At 45.2% G+C, this 20,848-nt stretch overlaps 1 protein-coding gene across 24 annotated transcripts in view; it reads right to left on the bottom strand.

Moving 5' to 3' along the window:
- EPHA5 (EPH receptor A5) overlaps nucleotides 1-20,848 on the bottom strand; it is a 196,842-nt gene that overhangs the window by 15,160 nt on the left and 160,834 nt on the right. For 13 of the 24 annotated variants that reach the window (XM_074589293.1, XM_074589292.1, XM_074589288.1 and 10 more), the window contains 6 exons: nucleotides 13,116-13,183; nucleotides 11,524-11,649; nucleotides 10,303-10,488; nucleotides 5,853-5,914; nucleotides 4,824-5,033; nucleotides 2,855-3,004 (listed from right to left, as the gene is read on the bottom strand). In XM_074589293.1, coding sequence (XP_074445394.1) covers nucleotides 2,855-3,004; nucleotides 4,824-5,033; nucleotides 5,853-5,914; nucleotides 10,303-10,488; nucleotides 11,524-11,649; nucleotides 13,116-13,183 — 802 coding nt within the window. Of the gene's footprint in view, nucleotides 1-2,854; nucleotides 3,005-4,823; nucleotides 5,034-5,852; nucleotides 5,915-10,302; nucleotides 10,489-11,523; nucleotides 11,650-13,115; nucleotides 13,184-20,068; nucleotides 20,135-20,848 lie in introns of all 24 variants that reach the window. The other 11 variants (XM_074589291.1, XM_074589290.1, XM_074589286.1 and 8 more) reach the window with 1 other exon arrangement.

Consider the following 20,848-nt stretch of genomic DNA (forward strand, 5'->3'; position numbering starts at 1 on the left):
ATCAATAGCGTTAACTCAATTTACAGGATGTCATTCGTTCTGGTGATACAATGTAAATGGTATCAAAATACTGTGAGGAGCTAGGACGCTGAAATACACTCTTGCATCTGAAGGTGCCTTGTGGGTCTGGCAACAAGAGGAGCAAAAGAATGAAACAACAAACACCGAGTCACTTGTAGCCACCACAATACTTAGAAAAGTAAGAAAATGGTGCATTTGCTGCTCCATTCATTGGTGCATACTGCTTTGTAAGACTTGAAAAATTTGCACCTATAAGGACGCATTTTTGTCCTTGTTCATCTTCTGGACAAGCACTACTCACTTATGGATTGGGGTGACTGCACTGGAAATTTGGGAGAAGTCCATCGTCTATTTCAGTAAACTAAAGCAACACTTTTTAAGCTCTGTGTTTTCATAAAACCACCAGTCTGAAGACTAAAAAGCAACCACTGTGATCATTTAGCTTAGCTACCTGTGCAACATGGGTCACAAAATTCCTCCCAACAATTCCTGCATCAAAGCCTTATCTTCTGGTCAAGTCAAAGCATATTTTTAGGCAGCCACCCAGAAACCAGCACGACTTTAAAACATGGTTTGTAGTCTTTGCAGTTCAATGTTGCCTGCCCTGCGGCACTGCACCTCCTTTGAAGCAATCCGGCTGTAACATGGTGAGAATCGTTTTGCTCATCACTGACTGTGCTGCCAAATGATGTGCTCTAACCACAAGCCATGCAACAAGAAACTCTTTTGCAACAGAGTCCGAAATGCACGTGAGCAGAGCCCCCTGGTCCTCCGCATGAAAGCCAATGCTGTCTAACACCACTGATTCTTCTGCCAACACAAGCAGGGGAGGAAAGAAGATGAGGAGTCCTTCAGAAGATGAAGACGGCAGGCATAAATCGCATGAGAAACGTGCCACAGCACTGAATTAAGTTTCCCAAGCTACCACCACCTAGGCACTTGCCACCTGCACACAGGCAGAGAGGTAACACAAGCAAAGCCTGAGCAGGAGCTGCTGCTCATAAACATCTCACCACTCCTCTGCTTTCTGCTGCTACAGAAACCAGTCCCCCAACCGCTTCTTCTCAGGCAAGCGTGAAATTCACCCTGTGCCCCACAGCGCACGGAGGCATTCGGGCTTTTCGGAACAGTTCTGCAAAGTGTGGATATTCATAGCGTCACGATCCAGACAAGGGACTCCCCTGGCCATGGAGCATTATTTCACTGGCACCAGCCTAAATCTTAGCCTGGCATTTACTGAACAACATCTGTGCTACGCCAGTGCATCAGCATTAAAGATAGTTACAGTGCTCAGTGTGACCAAAAAAGCTTGGCTCCCAATTGCTGCATTCTCTGCACAGGCTATGGAAGAAAGTCTCTGTATTTGATTGAGATAAATCCCTATGTAGATACATGCTGCTTTACCAAACTCCCTGCAAACGTGACAGCCTCAGCAATGCAGAAGCGGTGGGGCATTCATGCCAAACAACACGCTCATCTCCCTGGCAAGAAGCACAGCATGACCGTCTCAAAGGTACTGCTCGTTTCCACGCCTGGAGTCAAAGCGAGATGAGACAGCAGCTCGGCATGACAGGTAGTAACACCCACTGATGGCAAATGCCCACAGACAAAACACAGGAGAAACAGAAGGCTCAGTCAGAGCCTTTGCTGCCAGTGAAACAGCAGAAAGTCATGGGGACAGGGATGCTGCTCAAAAAAGAAGAAAGGATGAAACATCAGGCGTTGTGACCAGAGGGAATCCATGGTGCAGCAAGGAACTGTTTGCTTTGGCCAGCCGGCAGCAGCATTTCTGCAGGTGGCAGGGCTGCAGAGACAAAGTGGGAGGGATGAGGAACAACTCCGTTTGCCACAGGCAGAGCGGTGCATTTCCCCCCATAACATAGAGCTGCTCTGGGGGCCCCACATAACTCACGGTGTCCCCGACCTCATGCACTAGCCCGCATCCTCCAAGACCTCCACATGTCACGGTTTTCAGAGGCGTGAAGAGGAAGGAGCGGCCTAGAAAATCTGGCAACCCCAGGCTTAAATTTTTTTTAGCTTTAGACAAGGACAGATGTTTATGGTGAGCTCAGGGTAGGAGGTAGCCCTGCAGTAGGATCAAGAGACCCTTACACAGGCTGGGATCAGAGCCGCAGATCAAAGCTGGAGGAGGACAGTGTCCCCAGGCATCTCCCTGGGGATCCTTCAGAGGGTGACCTTGAGGTCAGAGACTCAAGGGGGCACTGGGGCCCAGGAGGAAGGGGACACAACTTAAAGGGTGCTGTACAAACGAACCACGAGAGCTTGCATTAGCACAGACTTACAAGATGTTCACAACAGGAGCAAAACTATGCTCTTGAGATCAGCAATGCAAGGGCAACCGAGATGCAGCTCTCTGGACTGCTGTCACTAGATCAAATCCCCCAGCTTTTGTGCAGGTAAACAAAGCCCCTACCATGACTCTCTTGAGTTTCTGCTTTACGTGGCAGCAGGGGTTTAAAGACACAATTGAAATGCTGCCAGTTATCAGCATCTATCCCCTGGCAGACCTTTGTCATTAAGCAGAGGAGGGACAGGCTCCAGCTCTAACAGCATTAGTGAAGCTCCAGTGGTCTGCTGGGGGAAACAGGCTTGCCTCTGTGCAGACACATTTCCCTCTGCGCACAGCCTGTTCTGGGTTGCTGCTGCTGCAAAAAAGAGCATCAAACAGGAGAATCATTTTTGTCTGGCATGGGCAAGCAAAGCCATTTTTACAGCGGCTCTCCTCCTCTTGTCCCTATCCTGCCTCTCTGATTGCAGAATGAACGCTGAGCCCTCAAAGTCCCCTCACGCGGCAGCTCTTGCACGTGCTTACATCTTGGTTTGTCATTTCCCAGTAAGGCCTCTCGCCGTAGGACATCACCTCCCACATCACAATGCCGTAGCTCCAGACATCGCTGGCCGATGTGAATTTGCGGAAGGCGATTGCTTCAGGTGCTGTCCATCGGATGGGGATCTTCCCTCCCTAGAAGGAAAAGAAAAGGAAAAAAATAACCCAAAAAACAGATTGCAGAGGAGGGCAAAGAACATGCAAAAGAGGACAAAACAGCATTTCTTAGAGCACCGAGGGATGTTATTTTCTCTCTGGAAAGAGACATCGAATTTTAAAGTAAATCTGTTTGACAGCATGGGGCCCCTTTCCACATTATCTCAGCCCATAAGCATTTGTAGGCTGCCTACTAATTGGCTGTCCTGAAGGTTTGTTGTTTGAATGCTGTTTGAATGCTGGGACATGTATAGGATCAACATCTCAATTATGTTGCACGGGTTGGTAGGGGAATACAGTTCCTCCGTTTCTGAGAATGAGCGGGGGAGGAACAGACAGCTCTGAAGCCGAGGAAGACTTTGATCTAATGAGGGCTTCATGCAAATTGCTGTGGGAGTAATGCCCTTTTTTTTTTTTTTTTTAAAAATGCGGTCCTGATCCTGCAGATCGGGCAGAGAAATCTCTGTGTGCAAAGACCAGCCTGCTTGGCCTCTGCTGTGGGATTGAAAATGATGCCACAGCTGTCAAATGTGCTTTGCTGTTTCCTTTTTCCCTTTCTACTACTTTAGAAATCAAACTTCAGACCAGCTCTGAGAAGGAAGAGGGGACGGAAAGGAGAGTTTGGATTAAGGAATACTTTTCTCATTGGGGTTAAAGAGATGTCTCCCTTGATTTGTATCAAAATAGATTTTACTGTGAAGTCCCTTCCTCTCAATGTTGAGCTAAATATTGGAAAGTCTCCCTGAATGCCCCCTAAGAGTGTTTGTTATTGGAAAAAGGTAGAACTTGGAACACATTTTCAAAGCAAATTTAAAAAAGTCCCTTCTTCCAATAATTATTTATTCACAGGCTTATCAGCACATGCCTTAAGTGAGGAGCCAGATTCTCAGCAGTGCCAATTAGCACATGGCAGCACGTTGCAGCCGCAGCAGGGCTGGCCGAGAGCCCTCCAGCCTGCAGGGAGGCTCCGGTCCAGCCGTGCATCGAGTCCCTTCGCGGGGCCATGACTGCCAAGAGCTGAAAGGTCTTTCCCAGATCTCCGCGGGAACTGGGAATGTGACCCAGAGAGCTCCCACCACCCGTAAAACAATACCCTTGGAAAAACACACTAATGGGACACGTCCAGGCATGTCAATTACTGCCATGAATATTGAGGCTCTCTCCAAGCCTGTGCTGCTGAGGATGGGTCCTGCCCAGCCCTTCTCCGCAGCACTGGGGCCATGTGGCCTCGCACTGGGATGGGTGGGCTGATGCCCTGAAAGGATGGATCAAGGATGGAAAGGGGCAGAGCACTGAGGCTGGAGCAGCTCTTTCTCAGGCTGGGGGAAATTACCCTCAACAGGGTAATGTTGAGGGCAATATGTGTCTTTGCAACAGGCGTTACATGCTTACCAATGTTTTAAAAGGTGCAAATTGTCCAGAAGACCATGGCTTACATCTCTGCATGGATGCCTAAGCAAAGTGCTTGCTCTTTCCTCCCTTTGATATTCACCAAAGAGAACAGAATAGAGCTGGGAGCACAGCACCTTTGCAAAGTTTGCTATTTGACTCAGGTGCCCAACATGAACTTAAGTTATTAGTTAAGTTCTGCCTTATTTGGCCATCCCCATTACAAAGTTACAGGCATTTACAAAATTAATCTGATAATGATTAATAGGTAACACCTGGCCAAACCCTCACGCACAGTTTAGAGACTCTGCATTTGTAGAAACCTCTTTGCTAGAGAGCCAGAACACCAAAATGTGGCAGGAAATACATTTTTCTTGAGCTCAGTCAGTTCAGTATCTTCATAACTCACCCTGGTTGTGTATGCTGCTTCGGGGTCATCTTCTAGGACTCTGGAGAGGCCAAAGTCTGACACCTTGCAGACTAAGTTGCTGTTGATTAGGATATTCCTGGCAGCCAGATCTCTGTGTACATAACCCATGTCAGACAGGTACTTCATTCCTGATGCGATGCCTCGCAGCATCCCAACCAGCTGAATGACCGTGAACTGCCCATCGTTCTTCTGCAAAAGGAAGGAGACATTTGATCAGCTGAGAGTCTCCGCACCCTCAGCATTGCCTGTGCATGAATAAAAATGCAAAGGCAAGTCTCCAGGGAGTAAAAACAGGGAAATTAATAATTCATTACTCTCATGCTCTGACCACAAAGCTTTTCAAAGTTTCACTGTTTGGATTAGGATCTCCAGAGACAAAGCTAAGGAAATGTAGTTCTTTTAACTGGAGATCAAGGAGCAAGCTATTTCCACTGGTGACTGATAAAGAGACTGAGACTGGGAGTGAACACATGTAGTTATGTGTATAAAGGCACCGGGGTGGGCTGTCTCTGAATCAGCCAAGTGAATTGCAACAAGTTGCATGGAAATCCTGCCTGCAGAGGTCCACCTGTAAATATTTGGGGGTAGGGGCTCTTCCCCATGTTCCCACTCTGCATTTCTAAGCATTTCCCCTATGCTCCCTTCTCTAGCTCTTACGTCTTGTGGAAAAACTCCGACAAGTCTGGGGTTTGCCGTGATGCAGTGTGGATGTGCTCTGGAAACACACCAAATTTTGCGGGGTAAGTTAATCATTTCCATGCAGCAGACTGCCTGCTAAAATAAACATAATATCCTCCAATTTATTCTTATCTGTTTGTATCAATGCACAAACCAGGTCCTTCATGATGCTGTATAAATATAGATCAAACAGACAACTGAGCTACTCCTGCCTCCAGTCAGCATCAACAGCTGGACCAGCACCCACCAAACATTTCCACTGATATTAACCATCTGCAAAGAACCCAAACTTTAACCAAAGTCCCCCTGGAAAAAGCATCTAAGTATTACCTTTAAAAACGTATCCAGAGAACCGTTTTCCATGTATTCAGTCACTATCATTACTGGTTTGCCTGGAAAAAAAAAGTGCATGAGTTTGTTAGCAATTTATTTAAAAAACATGCATAATAATAAAGTCTTTTCATAATGCATCTGAATGTGAATATGCAGTCATGCAACAGTAAATCTACACTTAGACACTGCTGTACCAGCAGGATGACAACAGTTTTTGACAGAATGTATGTAGAAATAGGGGAATCGAGGAGGAAGGGCTGAAAAAGTAATCCCATATTATGGGTGGGGTACCAAGCCCTAGAGTGTTTAGATGTTTGAAGAAGAGGTTGCAAGCTGAACCCATGCACAACCTTCTCCTCATCTCCATGAAGAAGCTGGAAGCTTGCAGAGGCCAAATTGCACACAGTGATCTCTTTGGACTCTTCCCTATATTTTCAACACCCTAATGTAACAACAGGAGCCCAACAAGAGCAATCAGGATGATCTGAAGTATTTATCCGAGCTTGGTAGCCACCAACACAGGAAAGGATGAGATTACATCCTTTGTAATTCAAGTAATCCCACGTGACTACCCTTGTAAACACATCTGGAAGTAAGAAAAGGAATATTTATGCTGCAGAACAAAAGCGAGTTAAGTATGTAAAGATTGCGAGTGGAAATCAAAATAAAAGTTCTTAACAAAAGACCTGGTCTCCTATTGTTGACAGGAATAATAATGTTTTTCCAAATCCATTTGATTAATTTTCATGCCCGAGTCATTTTAATGGTAATTATACATAGGTTTTGCTCAGTTTTTATATCTAATTTCTCGCTAGCTTGCCACAATGACATAGCAATAATTAATGTGGTGTGCTCCAGCCCTTGTAAATTCAATGAAATCTTATAAGAACATGCAAATTATTTTTTATTTAAATCAATTTCCATTAGCTAGCATGAAGCACAGACAAAAGAGGAGCTGTCAATTATTTGTAAAGTGCATTATAAACGTCTTTCATAGAAATGATCAACAAGAGCTGCCATGTGTCGTAACATGCGCATGAAGGTAAATGCTCCTAAAAATCGGTGCATGTTCTGCCATTTAGATTGGTCTTAATCTTCCCACTTTCCCATTACCTTAACTATTTGCCTAATTTAGTGCTTAATTAGCTACATAATAAAAGTAATTGTGAACTTGTCAATCAAAACACTCATTGTTGTGCAGATACTACCTTTGCGGCATGAGGGACCTGCGCTGCTGCGATTCTTTTAAGTTAATACCACAGCTACTGCCTCAGCTTGAAGCTTGCCAAAAGTATTAGTTTTGATGAGAAATGCACCTCGGAGCCATCAAAAATATCTTTCAGTCACAAAGGAAATAACAGGCCCCATCTTCAAGGATGACAGCCGTCTGTCTACAGACGTGGTCTGCGTGCAGGAGGGAGGAGAGATCTCAGTTTACATTGCCATAGGTTGGCAAACACGTCAGTGACTACACAGGGATGGAAAATCCCAGGTACACTAAATTTTTTAAAAATCTGTTGTTTTTAAGCACTAAACCCCCGACTGTTGCATGGGGTCCCTTATCTCTGACACTTCAAGGAAGCGTTGCTGCAAGACTGGCGTCTCGTTACGCTACCACCCTGGGGGACCTCCTCCCGACTCCTGCCTTTGGTTGCCATCAGAGAAAAGAAAGTAAGATTTCTGGCACTTGTGTTTCATTATCTGACTGCTGCAAGTTCACAGTAATCGTGGAATAAATTAGTCCCATATCCAAGAGCACTGAAATAAAGACACAAATAGAGTAACTTTCACCAAAGTATGTTAAAAGTAAACACTGGCCCTTCTAAAGCGCTAGGCTGACTCTCCATGTCAGCAGGGTTCCCTCCCATTGGCGTTACAGGGCCATAAGATGTGTGTAGATGTCATTCATACCAATGTACTAACACAATGTGCACACCGTCAGCGCAACCGAACGGGATGCGAATGAAAACAGGACAGTCATTACCTTTGCAAAGCAGAAATAGCTAACGGCTTGTGCGCATGTGGACAATGAAGACGATTAATCCAAATTAACTAAGGTGTGCGTTTGAGCTAGATTAGTTAAATGGTATTAGGCCCCTGTGCGGATATTCTCATTCAGAATTAAAAATGGCCTAGTTCAATTTAACTTAATTTACTTCCAAAGTAAATCATGATGCAGCAAAGACATTTTACCCTAAAGATCTGAATCTATGATAAGCCAATGACTGAAATACTGAAGGAAAAAAGAAGTTAAACCATACTTTGAGATTGCAGCATAGTTTGGGAGTCATAAGGGTTGTTTTGGTCCATTTAAAAGAAAACAAAAAAAGCTGGAAGATGCTCCAGATGCCCGACGGAAAAAATTTTGAGTGCGGTAAACAAGCATTTACTGAGCTAACGGGGAGCTCAGGGTGCATGTACCCCCCTGCATCCATCCAAACTCCAGCTGCTCCACATCCAATTTAGAAGAAAAGCTCCCAGCATTTCCACACCCTTTGGAGCAGGCATCCACTTTATATAAAAGGCAGCTCACTAGGGAGGCGCATCCTTGCCAAAAGTGGGATTCCCACCCATTCCCTGAGGACACGGCACCCAGAAAGACTCAAGCCTGTGTCAGCAGCAGCTTTTATGGATGTATGATCGTCACTCGCTTCCTGTCCAATATCCCACATCCCTGCAGGGCTAGAAATGGGAGCTTCTATGTATTAAGGGCTAACACAAGGTGAGATTTTGATATTTATTCCATTTTTTGGGAGAAACCTACCTTGCTTATTTTTTTTCTTTTCTTAAAAGTTTTAGGAAATGCAATTTCAAGGAAAAATGCAAGAAAAGGTTGCTGATTGCAAAATAGCATTGATTTTGAGAAGGTTATAAGGGTACAAACAGGACAAACAGCTAGCATCTCTGTACTTTCTCTGCTGCAGCCCTGAAAAAGAACTAATTTTGGAGACGCTGCTTTTGAAGAATGACAAGTGGTACTAACAGCAGCCACATGGACCCAAACGCCAGTATTGGAACAGTAGTAGCTAAAGCTCTGACATTACCAACCATGAAGACAAGAAGGGAGACAGCCGTTCATGCTCGTGAGGCTGGTGCTTCTTCAGCTAGCAAAAACTTCCCAGAACACTTAAAATATATCTTAAAATAAAGGAGAAGTTGTCTTCAACAAAAAAAATCCTTGATGCAAATAATGTAGATCCTCCAAGACTTTTAAATGGAAGAGTAATAACACTGCTGCACCTTTCCCACAGCCTCAGCACTGCACCAACAGCTGGAGAGGCTTGGGTCGGGGACATCTGGATGTCTCATCCCTTCCTCTGCCCTTATCTTTAGTGAATCCAGTAATCTGGAGAAGAACTGGGCTGTGAAAGCTACGGAAGGTTATTTTGCTAACTGAGTAGATCCTGGTAACTCTTGTGCTGGGATGTTTTGCCAGCCATTTCACATTTTCCCCAAACCCTCAACCCCTCTCATAATCTATATGCCAGCACCAGGGTCAACCACTACCATGGCCATCATGAGCTCCCCAGATGGAGCTCGCCTTAATCGTGGTTTTACACAGTCCTGTCGTCTTCAGCTACACTCCTGTTCTTCTTCCCTGCTTCTGGAAATCAAAACCTCAGCTAACTTCTGTCCTTGCTCACATCCCGTGTGAGTGATCACAAGGCTCAGCACTATCCTCCTGTGGGCTTTGCTTCAGCGGTTTCTCGAAATATGATGGCTGGAAATCATCAGGGGTTGTGGGTTTTTGGGTTTTTTTTTTAAGACTCTTGGTAGCAAAATCCTCCCTGTTTCCCTGCCAGGGAAATCACTTCCAACTTCTTGGCACATCTTTGCTCACCCTGGGGCTCATGTGGTTTCAAAAGTAAACAAATAAAGGCAGGAATAAGAAGTGAGCCTGCTCGAAAAACTTAGCGGGTGGCTCGGCATCACTGTATTCAAAATGCTCTTGCATTTTGCAGGCTGAACTACTTGCACAGCAGAAGTCAGGCGGCACACTCCACTGGCACTCAGACATCCCTGGCTTACTGCCGTCTCCATCACCCACTCACTGCCTGAGGCTGGCCAGGCATATCATCTCCTATTTCTGTCTCATTTAATTTTGGAACTTTGAAGAGGGGTGTTCTCTTAGCCCACACATATTATGCCTAGGTAAGGCAAGGTTTGCAGAGGGAGTTGAAGTTTTTTATCATTTTAGCCATTATCTATCTATTCGAGCTGGAAGAATGCCAAAATCCTTTAGGCACGAACCCCCTTTACAATGTTGGGGAATCTGTTCCTGGCTGGACCTATAAAGTGTGCCATTTTTGGCAAGGGGAGTTCACTGTATTTTGAGAAATTATGAAAGGCACAGTCAAAACATGAGTTACCCAAGTCTTCCCCCCCCCAACCAACTCTCCCATCAGCCAGAGTTCAAAGATAGCAGTCCACAGCAACTTGTACCTACTTTTTGTGACGACGCCTTCCAGGTGGATGATGTTGGGGTGGTCGAACTGCCCCATGATGCTTGCTTCTCCCAAGAAATCTCGCCTCTGTTTCTCTGTGTAGCCCACCTTCAGGGTTTTGATGGCCACTGGAAGCTCGCGCTTTCCCTGCAGCTTCAGCCGCCCACTGCAGACTTCTCCAAATTCACCTTCAGAGAAAAATCAGAAAGAACGGGATCACAGCACATCCAGGGAATGCATGCGCATGTCCATCTATGGCATGCAGTCCAGCCCCTATAGATAGCTGATCAAAAGCACGTAGGGCTGTCCTGCATTCATGGATGTGGAAAGCTGAACATCACAGTGATCACCATCACAAATAGCCAGCGTACCACAAGCCAAGTAATTCATAAGCACAAGAAAACTGGGAAGAAAAATGTAATCTTCCTATATGTAAAGAGCCATGCTCTGTATTCCATTGAGCTTTTTCTTTATTTCACGTTTTTGTCTACTAGATGAAGGAGTCCTGTCACATCCTATATTATCGTCCAGTGTAGATAGCTGTAAAACACAAGCCACTTGCTTCTTAACCTTCCTTTGGTAAGTTAAATAGACGGTATGCTGTTAGCCTTTCACAGCAACATATACTTTTATAGACTATAAACCCTTTCCAATTTTATGGCCACCTTTTTAAAAAAGTAACCCAAATGGATTTTTTTTCTTTTTTTCTGGTGAACACTAAATTGCCTCCAAAACCACAATTTCAGAGGAAAGAAAATATTCCTAAGGTTGGACACAAGTCCAAACAAGCAGCTTAAGTGGAAAGAAAATGGGAGTTTCTTCTTTTAACCAAGGAAGTTAAAAGCTTTACACTTTGGGTTGTGCTTTTTTTCTCTACCAGATGACTTCTCATTCTTAATTTTTGATTTGAGACTGACCGTAATGGGGGAGGAGAAAAAAGTTAAAATGGTGAAAAGAACCTGAAAATTAAGTGACTCATTTCCCTTAGCACCTGTTGGAATAACTCAGCCTGGTCCAAATGTGACCATTTTCTGCCGTCTTCAGTTCAGTCCCTGAATTTCAAAACCACAGTCAATGACAGGTTTGTCCCAAACTCCAGCTGGAACATGCTCCCCATCACTTGCAGCGTACTTAACAGCACAAATCACGTCCCTTCCCAGATCTCTCATGTTAAGAAAGCCAACCCTCCATGCTGCTGAGGGTCATGAAATGCATTTCCGTACCAGCTCCAATAACTCTTTCAATGGTTATGCACGAAGCTTCGATTTCCTTAGCAAACTCGTGGACGGCTTGATTAGGGTCCTCATAGGTGTGGGGGTCAATGTAAGTTCTGACTCCAGGCAGCTTAACTGCAAACACAAATTAAAGAGTGTTACCAGCACATGGCATGACAGAGGATGGGCAATACCTGCTCCTGTCCCTTGCACTCTGCTGGAAAACACTGCAGCAGGGAAACCTATTTCTATTGGAAAAATGAATAGCATTCTTGGAAAATGACATTTAGTTTATATGCAACATATGTGCAACTTCATCGTATTTAGAAAAGTACACAATAGTGCTCAGCTGGAACAATGCAGAGCTAAAAATTCCTCTCCTGCTGCGTAATGGGCTGGTTCAAGGTCTGGTGCAAAAGGATCCCTTTTCTGGATGTGGAAAGGGTACACCAGGAGGAAAAGTACAAAAAGCAAAATGTTAGGCGAACAACTTGCAAAGCAAATTGGATGGATGGGGGTTGATGGAAAGCTGCAATAAATTATGCCCTAAGAGTCACATATTAGCTAATCAATCGGCCACATTATTTCAGATGGAGTTACTGAGATTTCAATGAATGGAATATTTGCAGTACAAAGCCTGTGGGTTGTACCAGTATAAACAAAATCAATAGCAGGCTTTTTCTCCAGGACTTGAGGGGGGGGGAAAAGTATTTTCATTATCCATATTATAAGTTTGTTTTGACAATCATTAAGGCTACTCGCATGAAGAACAGCTCATCAGTCTAATAAGACAGCTACGTTACACTGTGGCTCTTAATTGATTTGCTTCCTGCTGCCTTCATTACATAGCACTAATGGAAATTTGACTTTCACTCGAGATGCGTTCGCCTTTTCCACCCCAAAAGGCACCTCGCTGTTATACATCTCCAGATCCCACAGCACTTGATGAAGGCAGGCTTTTCAAACACTGGCTTTGGATGTATGGAAGGACTGATAGTAACTATGAAATGTACTTACTAGCATCACCACAGAGTTTTTTTGTATATAAGGGCATTAACATAGAATTTCTGAAAGTTTCCTAGGAGCAAGAAGTAGGTGTTACTCCTCACACCCCTGCAGAAGCACCCAAGGCAAAGAGTAGCTGTGAGATCGGTCCTCACAGCTGGCTGGGGTGGACCAAGAGTTTCAATCAGGTATTCTGGACTGCGGCATCCAGACCACAAAAATGTGGAGTTGTTATGTGCCGGACAAGCAAAATTAATACCACCTTGGGTCACACAGCAAAGACAGAGGAACAGAACAGGCTTGCTCGAGAGATCTGCTGCAAACGTACAGGTGTGAATAGCTGGGCACAAATAAGGACTATTGAAAATTTCAGTCCTCCACAGGGACTGGAGTAGGGGCAGATGGGGACTTACGAATAACAGAACAAACTGAATTCTTCTGTGAATGACCAGCAAAACCAGATATTTTGGGGTTTTTTGGTTTTGGGTTTTTTGTTGTTTTTTTGTTTTTGTTTTTTAAAAAAAACAACCTCTCACTTGTATTTCTCGTTACTACAGAGAGCCAAAAACATATACGCGTATTTGATCTTTACTCACTGTGGCCATTATGAAAATGCATCTTTTCTTCTTCTGGATCTTGTTTAGCCTTGCTATAGCCACATCGCCTGAAAAAAAACAAACGGGCATTTTTGTCTCTGGTATGGTAGAACCCTGCTCTTTACTTCAAATCACACAAAACACAAAAACACAGAGCAGCAACGAATCCAGCCTCTCTAGCGGCTGTATTGCTGCTGTCCCAGTTTTAGCTCATCAAACTACTTGCAATTTCCCTGACGGGAGTCAGGGCCCAAGGCCCACTAATTTTGAATTGGACTTGTGCTTCCAAATCCCACAGATGTTTCTGAAAAACTCCACTCTAAAATACATGTAATTTAGCTATTATTAAGACAAAAAAAAAAAGCAAGAACAGGAAGGACGATGGAAGGGGAATGGGATGAAATAGTAGAATTGCAGAGGCAAGATCTCGTGGACCGCAGAGCTTTTGCAGGCACCATGTTGTATGTATTGTATGCTCCCCTTCATCCACTGGGTATTTGTACAACTTTAAATTTTCATTTGGGCACTTGCACAGCTTTAAATTTTCATACTTTAGAAAACAGCCTTGTGTAAACATTAACACCTTATACACATGCAAAACGATGGGTTAAAAAACCTCAAAACCTGTTGCCTCACTGCCTTCAAGGGTCTTCTGTGTATTCCCGGCTCTGATGGGGTTTCCTGCACATCTCCTGTCCCGAGGTAGCTACCATTCATGCAATCCCCTCTGCCCAGCAGCAATAAAGATGGAAGAAGGCGCGCAGCCACTTCCTGACCTGTCTTGCTCCCATGTTAGCACCAGGCAGTGCAAGGATGCTGAATCCCACCATGGAGTTGCAACCGCAGCCATATGGGAGTCACACCTCCCCCAGGGCATTCTCCTATAAGCCTGACTCGTCCCTCACCCTTCTTGCTGGTTCTCTAGGTGATGTTACTGCATTAGTATTAATTGGCTGCGTTGGTGGCATCTCTGAGACCTTCTTCACTTAGACAACCACTTAGGAAGCTATAGGGTAACTGCATAGGCAAGGAGAACTGCTTTATACACACATATATTTACACACGTTTAAAAGTATGGGATGAGGTATGTATGATGCACATATATATGCCAGTCTTTCCAAGAGCCTGACATGATAACTGGATACAGGAACTAGATCATCCTTAAAGCAAACTGCATGCACATGAGACACAGGGACACTGCTTGGTAGAGTGAAAAACCTGAAACCAACACCTGCAAACCAGCCAGCGCACAACGGGATCGCCAACTGGCACACCTCGAAGAAAGCCTCAGGTTACCAAGGAGCCCCTTAAAGCCAAGAAACTTGGAGCCTTCTCTTCTATTGCCCATGATTTTTGAGACAGGGAGATGTGAGAACTCCAGCATCATTCACAGCAAGGAGGAGCATATGATTAGCAGAAACAAAACTGCAATTAGGAGGAGGCAGTAATAGGCATCTGCATGAAACATGCCCTCAGCATGAAGTCCTATTACAGGGAACTGCTGTCTGCCTAGTTGCAAGGGGCCAAGCAGCCTTTTGGCTATAGAATTTTGGCACTGGATTTGTGAAACTATCATGATTACAAACAAAAGCCCCAGTACGAGGGGAGGCACGCACCACAGCTGAGCTGGCCCCAGCAGAGCTGGACACCAGAGGGTCGAGGAGAGGAAAAGCAACATGAGCTCCCAGGGTTACTCTGGGGAAGGGGAGCAGGCACATAAGCTTACCTTGGGGAGAAGGGGAGACCTGTGCCAAGCAAAGAGGAGGAAAAAAAAGACTGCAAAGGTTGTGCAAGTGCAGGGGAATGGATTGAGACAAGGTGCAGAAGACAAGGGGGGAGGCTGACAGGGGACTGTCCAGGGGCACAGGCAGGGAGATAAACAGGTCACACTTGATAAACAGCCAGGTTATCCATGCAGGGTGCATTTTCAGCAGCAGCGACCAAACCGAGACCATCACGCTCCACGAGAGCAGCAATGAGGTGCCTGGAGACATGGCTCAGTTGTCTGCCTGCCGATGCTCATCACCTTGCTCTAGCAGCAGCAGTGCCATTTCCTGAGATGGGATCCTGCCTACTTAACTCAAAAACTGAGCACTAGGTGTACGCGGAGACCCTGGGAGTAAGAGTCATTTCAAAGTGCATTTTAGTGTTCACAATCTTTGGGTGAAAATGCATTCTTCTCCTTCTTCGTCATACTGCCTCCCCCTCTTTAAGTATATAAACTAGAGATATGAATATCAGCATCAATTCCCACTTCTGGCAACCCCAACTTTTTTTGCTGCAAGTTGCCAAAAGTTACAGCAGCTTTCTGCAAAAGTGATTTTCTGGATTCAGCCATATAACTCAATTTTCCTCTTAAAAATACACAAAAGTTTCAATTCATCCTTCTACCAAATGCACATATACAAGATTTCTTCTGTTCACCTTTCAGAGCAAATGCCCTCATCTCTTCCTCAGGCTTGGAGCACTTCACCTACAAAAAAGCTTTTCTAACATTATCCTTTTCACTACCTGCACCTCCTGATTCTTCGACCATAAAGAGGGAGGAAAGAGAAATGGGGAACATGCCATCGCTTGCGTCCAGTGATCCATGTACACCTTGATGCACAACGGTCCATGTTTTACTGCCCAGGGACGCACTCAAAGGGCCAATGCAAACCAGTTGGCTCTGGCTGTCCTCCTCTCTCAAGCTGAGTAACACATACAGCAGCTCGTCACATTAGCCTACAAAATCTGGCTCTGGGACCCTCAATGCATCGTTAAAACAAGCCTCGACAGGACATGCCAAAGTGAAATGGCAGCTAGTGGACTGCGACTGTCAAGCAACAGTTGGGCATCGCTAACAAAAATTACTGCAAAACCTGCCTGTTGCGATCACTTGTGCCCTTCACATGCTCGCTTTCTTAAACTACCCAGAGAAACGTGCCACGTACACACCGACTGGGGCTAAACTGCACTTCTTCCCTTCTTGACCTTCAGATGCTTTAAATAACACACACAAGCAGTTTTTTCCTCCTTTCTTCCCCAACTAAATCCAACAAAAATCTGCTCTTTCAGGTTAACAGTCCTGATTCACTACGTGAATCTTACTTGCAGGTAAAAGTATCTAAATATCGTGGCTTTGCAATATATTTTGGGGGCAGAAAAAGCTCCCTCTTGTTTGCAAAATAATCCATTTCTGCACTTGCATTTGCTCTTAACATTTATTGGAAAATCTGTGAGTCAAAAGCCTCCTGACGGAAGACTCATTCTCTGGTTTATTGTCACTGTACAAACCATAGATTTCCTATATATTTTCTATATGACATACAGCAAAAGCATAAAGATTGTGATGCTCGCTTCCTCTCCCACTGAGCTGGAGACACTCAGCCAAAGAGTTAACATAATTCAGCAGCACACCTGAATCTCAACTCATTTACTCCTGTTGTGGATTTGTCCCAGTTTCTGTATCTAGAAAGCAGATGTCTTCCTTGCACGGCTCTGTGTTTTTCAATAAAAGTATCAGAGGAAAAAAAAGTGAAGACTTTAAATATTCTTAAGGCATCATGTCTTATTTAAAAACTACTTGCAGATTGGCAGGCAGCTTGTAAAATATTTATGGGGCAGATTATAAAAGTGAAGTTGTAAAATGATCCCTATATAGGTTTATAAAATATAAAACGGACAGGTAGAAAGATGAAGAATCCAGCTGGGAAAGCAATGCCCACTGCCTCTCATAGCAGAAGCCAATTCACGGAGAAAAATCCTTCAAGAAACGAGGCAGGAAGATGCTTGCTCTCCCTGGACCGATGGGAGATACTTTGCATGTGACCTTGTGCTTCGGGGTGCCCTTGCTGGGTGGTTTGCAGCCCCTCAGCCACCTGAGGCATCCCCCAAAACCACAGAATGACCAAGGGAAGGAGTTTCCGTCTCCCCAGCTGGGGCTACCACTCTAGTCACAACCCAGGCAGGCCACAGTCAGGGGACTATGTATCTGGACCTTGGACATCCAAGCCCTAAGCAGTGATGTAGGAGAGTCTTTATGTATTTTTTTTACAGGCACAGGCCAAAGCATTTCAGCACACAGACAAGGTATTACTAGAAATGCACATGGGGACAGCATTTAGACATCCCCGATGAGGAAAGGGACCTCACCTCACTAGGTGCAGTCAGTACCATCAAATGGCTTGTGCCCTGAAGCAGCATGCAATCTCCCATCCCAGTCCTGCAGAGATTTATACATGTATTTAATCTCCTAAATAGGAGATAAATGAACTCTGTGCGCTTCTCTGAAACAGAGACAAAATGCCACTTGCTTTTCAGGGGTGAGATCTTCACTCAGAAGCACATCTTTTACAACAAATCAACTTTGAGGAATGCATCCAACCCATCTCGAGCTGTCATTTTACAGGAGGTCTGGAGAACTGCAAGATTGTTGCTTACATGGGGTAAGTTCTCATTTCAGACTATTTATTCCAAGATGTTAAAGCAATAAGGCTGCATACGTGTTACAAGGCAGGACTGTGTTCCACCCGGAGGAACAAACAAACACGGATCCGTCCATCTAGCCAAGATCCTGTCGCCTCAGCTCATGTGTGGAGACAATAACTTGTTTAGACAATAGTTTCATCCTGGATAAACAACACTGATACTGAGAACCAGGGGCAAAAGTCTACCTCTAGTGATGTTGGTCCATGTTCAGCGTTCGCCTTTGCTGCTTGCAGTCCTAGAATATATTCAGTATCACAAAACCATGGAATACTCAAAGGATTAGTGTAAAACTAACAGCTTTTATACTGGAATTTGTTTCCCATTTTTCTGTTCGCTTTCCTCCTGCTTTTTTGATGTCTATAGTGAGTTACTTCCATTGCACTGGACCAAATTTTTCACCTGGAGTAACTTGGAGCAACCCATGTAGGCTAGGAATCTGACTCATTCAACTCCTCTATCTACTCTCAAAGCCCTATAATTTGGAGAACAGGATCAAAAGAGCAGTAAAAGGTCTCGAGATGACAAGCTAAGACCTTCGTCTCAGTTCACAGATCCACCAGAGGACTGGCCTGAGAGGAACCAGGGCAGGTTCCCTTCCTAAGGGTTGCAGGCTCATCGACTTCTCAGCTGCTTTCCCAGCCACTGCTGCCCCCCTCTACACAGCGCAATCCTACCTTTGACCTCGATTAACTTGGACGCCTTACAAAGGAAGTTTCACAATTCCAGTGGTGGTATTTTTAGCCTTTAGTTTTTCCTTGACTTCACACTGAATGACTCCCTGCTTTCCTAAACCACCACCAGAACAATTAAAAATAATTTAAACAAGATACCGTTTCCCCCTCTCGCAGGAAGCTCTCTCTGAAGTGATCTCCATAAATCTCTCTAAAGAGGTTGTCGTGCCTTGCCATAGCACAGCTGACAGCGCCTGTGCCTTCAAGTCACTTTTCCCATTTCCCCCTCCCAGCTTGCTGCCACATTAGTCTCTCCGCAGCTTAGGAGAAAACCTGAAGAGGGTGTTTTCAAAGTCAGCCAAATTTTCCCTATGTGTCTCTCTTCTTCACAGCCATCCAGTCCATTCCCAGCCTCCTCTGAGAAGTACTTTTCCATTACTGCCACTCTCTAGTTGGGGGCCTTGCTGAGGACATTTGAAGCATGACTCCCAGCAAGGGACTGCTTGGGCACTGGTGGCACAGGTGCGACAGACAACAGAAGAACCAAGAGGTTTTCTTTTAGTGCAATCATTGCCAAATCGGTGGCTTGCAGGAACAAACACACGTACCAAAAGGGCATTTTGCAGCCAAACACTTTGAGCTGAGCAGCTTTGCTTACTAACACTGCTCTTAAGCACTCAAAAGTCACAAAGAACAACTTAAAAACACTCCCACAGGGAAAAAAAAAAGTGCCTCCTGCTTTAGGGCCTTCGGGATTTGCATTTGCAAACTCCTCCCTGGTTCAGGCCTCTGTCAGAGCCAACATACAGCACTAGAAGACCCAAAACCAGTCCACCCTGGTGACTGCTGTGCCCCGCAGGCAGGGACTGCACCATGACCCAGCTACCACCATACAAAGCCTCAGCATCCCCCCAGAAAACACAGTAGAAGAGTTTCACACCTCTTGCCCAGCTATGCTGCAAAACCTTCCCAGTTTAACAACACACGCGGGATGTCTCAGCACTCCTGTGGTCTCAAGCAGCTATCTGATGGGGATGGTGATTCCATGAGTCTCCTAGGAGGCTTAAGAAGATCTCTGCCTGCACAGATTGCAGCTGATTCAGAGACCTAAAATGCATTCCCTTCAGGGAGCACCTCAACTCGCGTCCAGTCAAACCAACAGAAATTAAAATCACCTCTCTTTTGGTAAGTTAGAACAGAGGGGAGAGTACAAGAGAGCAGGAACTGGTGAGGCAGCCCAGATGGTGGCAGATGGGGGAGCATGCAGCACGGACACGCAGCTCTCACAGAGATATGTCCAACACTGCTGGAGCATATCATTGGCAAACAGCATCATGTCATTGCTGTGTATGTCATACATGGACATGTATGTCGATGACATACAGTTCGTTTCACTGACATGCACGTTACATGCCACTAAATACCTTTCCACTCCTGCCTGCTCCCTGCCTTCTTTCTGGGGGCAAATTACCTCCCCCGGCCCTTTTTGGTGACAAGAGGCAGAACTTGATGAAATGTCCAGCACACGTGATATTTTATTATGACACATGACATTGCTGGTGTGGTGTCCGGATCGATCACAGCATTACATATCAGGTTTTTTTTTTTCCCTGGGACCTCTGCTCTTCCTGGAGACACACTCTGCTTCGGGGCACGCTATTTCCAGTTGCTGAGAGAGACAAGCTCGGTGCAGAGGTCGGATGAGAAAGCGATTTCCAGGCCAATACAAGAAAGGGAGGGAGAGGCAGACTGTGCACAGAAAACATGGAGGGAGGACACGAAATAGGAGCTAGCACGGGTGGGAACACTGACCATGTTAGGCTCGGATAGGCAACAGCACGGAGAGAAGAAGCCCACCCACAGCCATGATCGCAGCAACTGAAAAGCAAACAAAAAGGCCCAGGATAAGGAATAATCCCACCGCCCTGGCAAGGTGCAAATACATTTGGAACATTTTTATATGCACTTCTTCCTTCTTATTGCAATTATTATTTGGATCTTAACACCTTGGGCTGCAAGAACTTCATGGCATGTGCTACTGTTGGGAAAAAACGCCTTGGGGAGACCATGTAGATCCTGGTCCTGCAAAGCAATTAACCATGTGCTTCCCGTACTTGAGTACCACTGTTAGGATTAATGGGGCCACCCATGTGCTTAAACTTAAGCACCTGCCTTGGAGCAGGGAAAGTGACTTTTTCCACAAGCGTGTGTGCGGTACAGTTACAATTTCCTTTAGAAAAAAAAAAGCACTGGATGAATGTGACCCCCGCTTTTGCAGACCCTTATGCATGTACGTAACTCATACAGCCCTTTCTGGGTCTCCTGGTATCAGTGAAGCTTTGCACATGCATTACGCATCTGCAGAAGCAGGACCTTATGAGTTGAGTGAGAGCATTCAGCCTAAATAAACTCAAAACATGTCGAGCTGAAAGGCACTGTGTGTGTCCACAGCTTGCTTTTGAAAGCCACCACACCATTACTCTAGTCTAACCCGAGTATGGGTTTTCCTGGCATCAGTCCGTAACCCGAGGCTGGCTGCAGCTCAGTAATTGCCCCTTCTCCTTGTCAGAGAACTTGCATGGACATTTTTTC

Source organism: Larus michahellis, chromosome 5 (assembly GCF_964199755.1).
Source record: "Larus michahellis chromosome 5, bLarMic1.1, whole genome shotgun sequence".
Lineage (NCBI taxonomy): Eukaryota > Metazoa > Chordata > Aves > Charadriiformes > Laridae > Larus > Larus michahellis.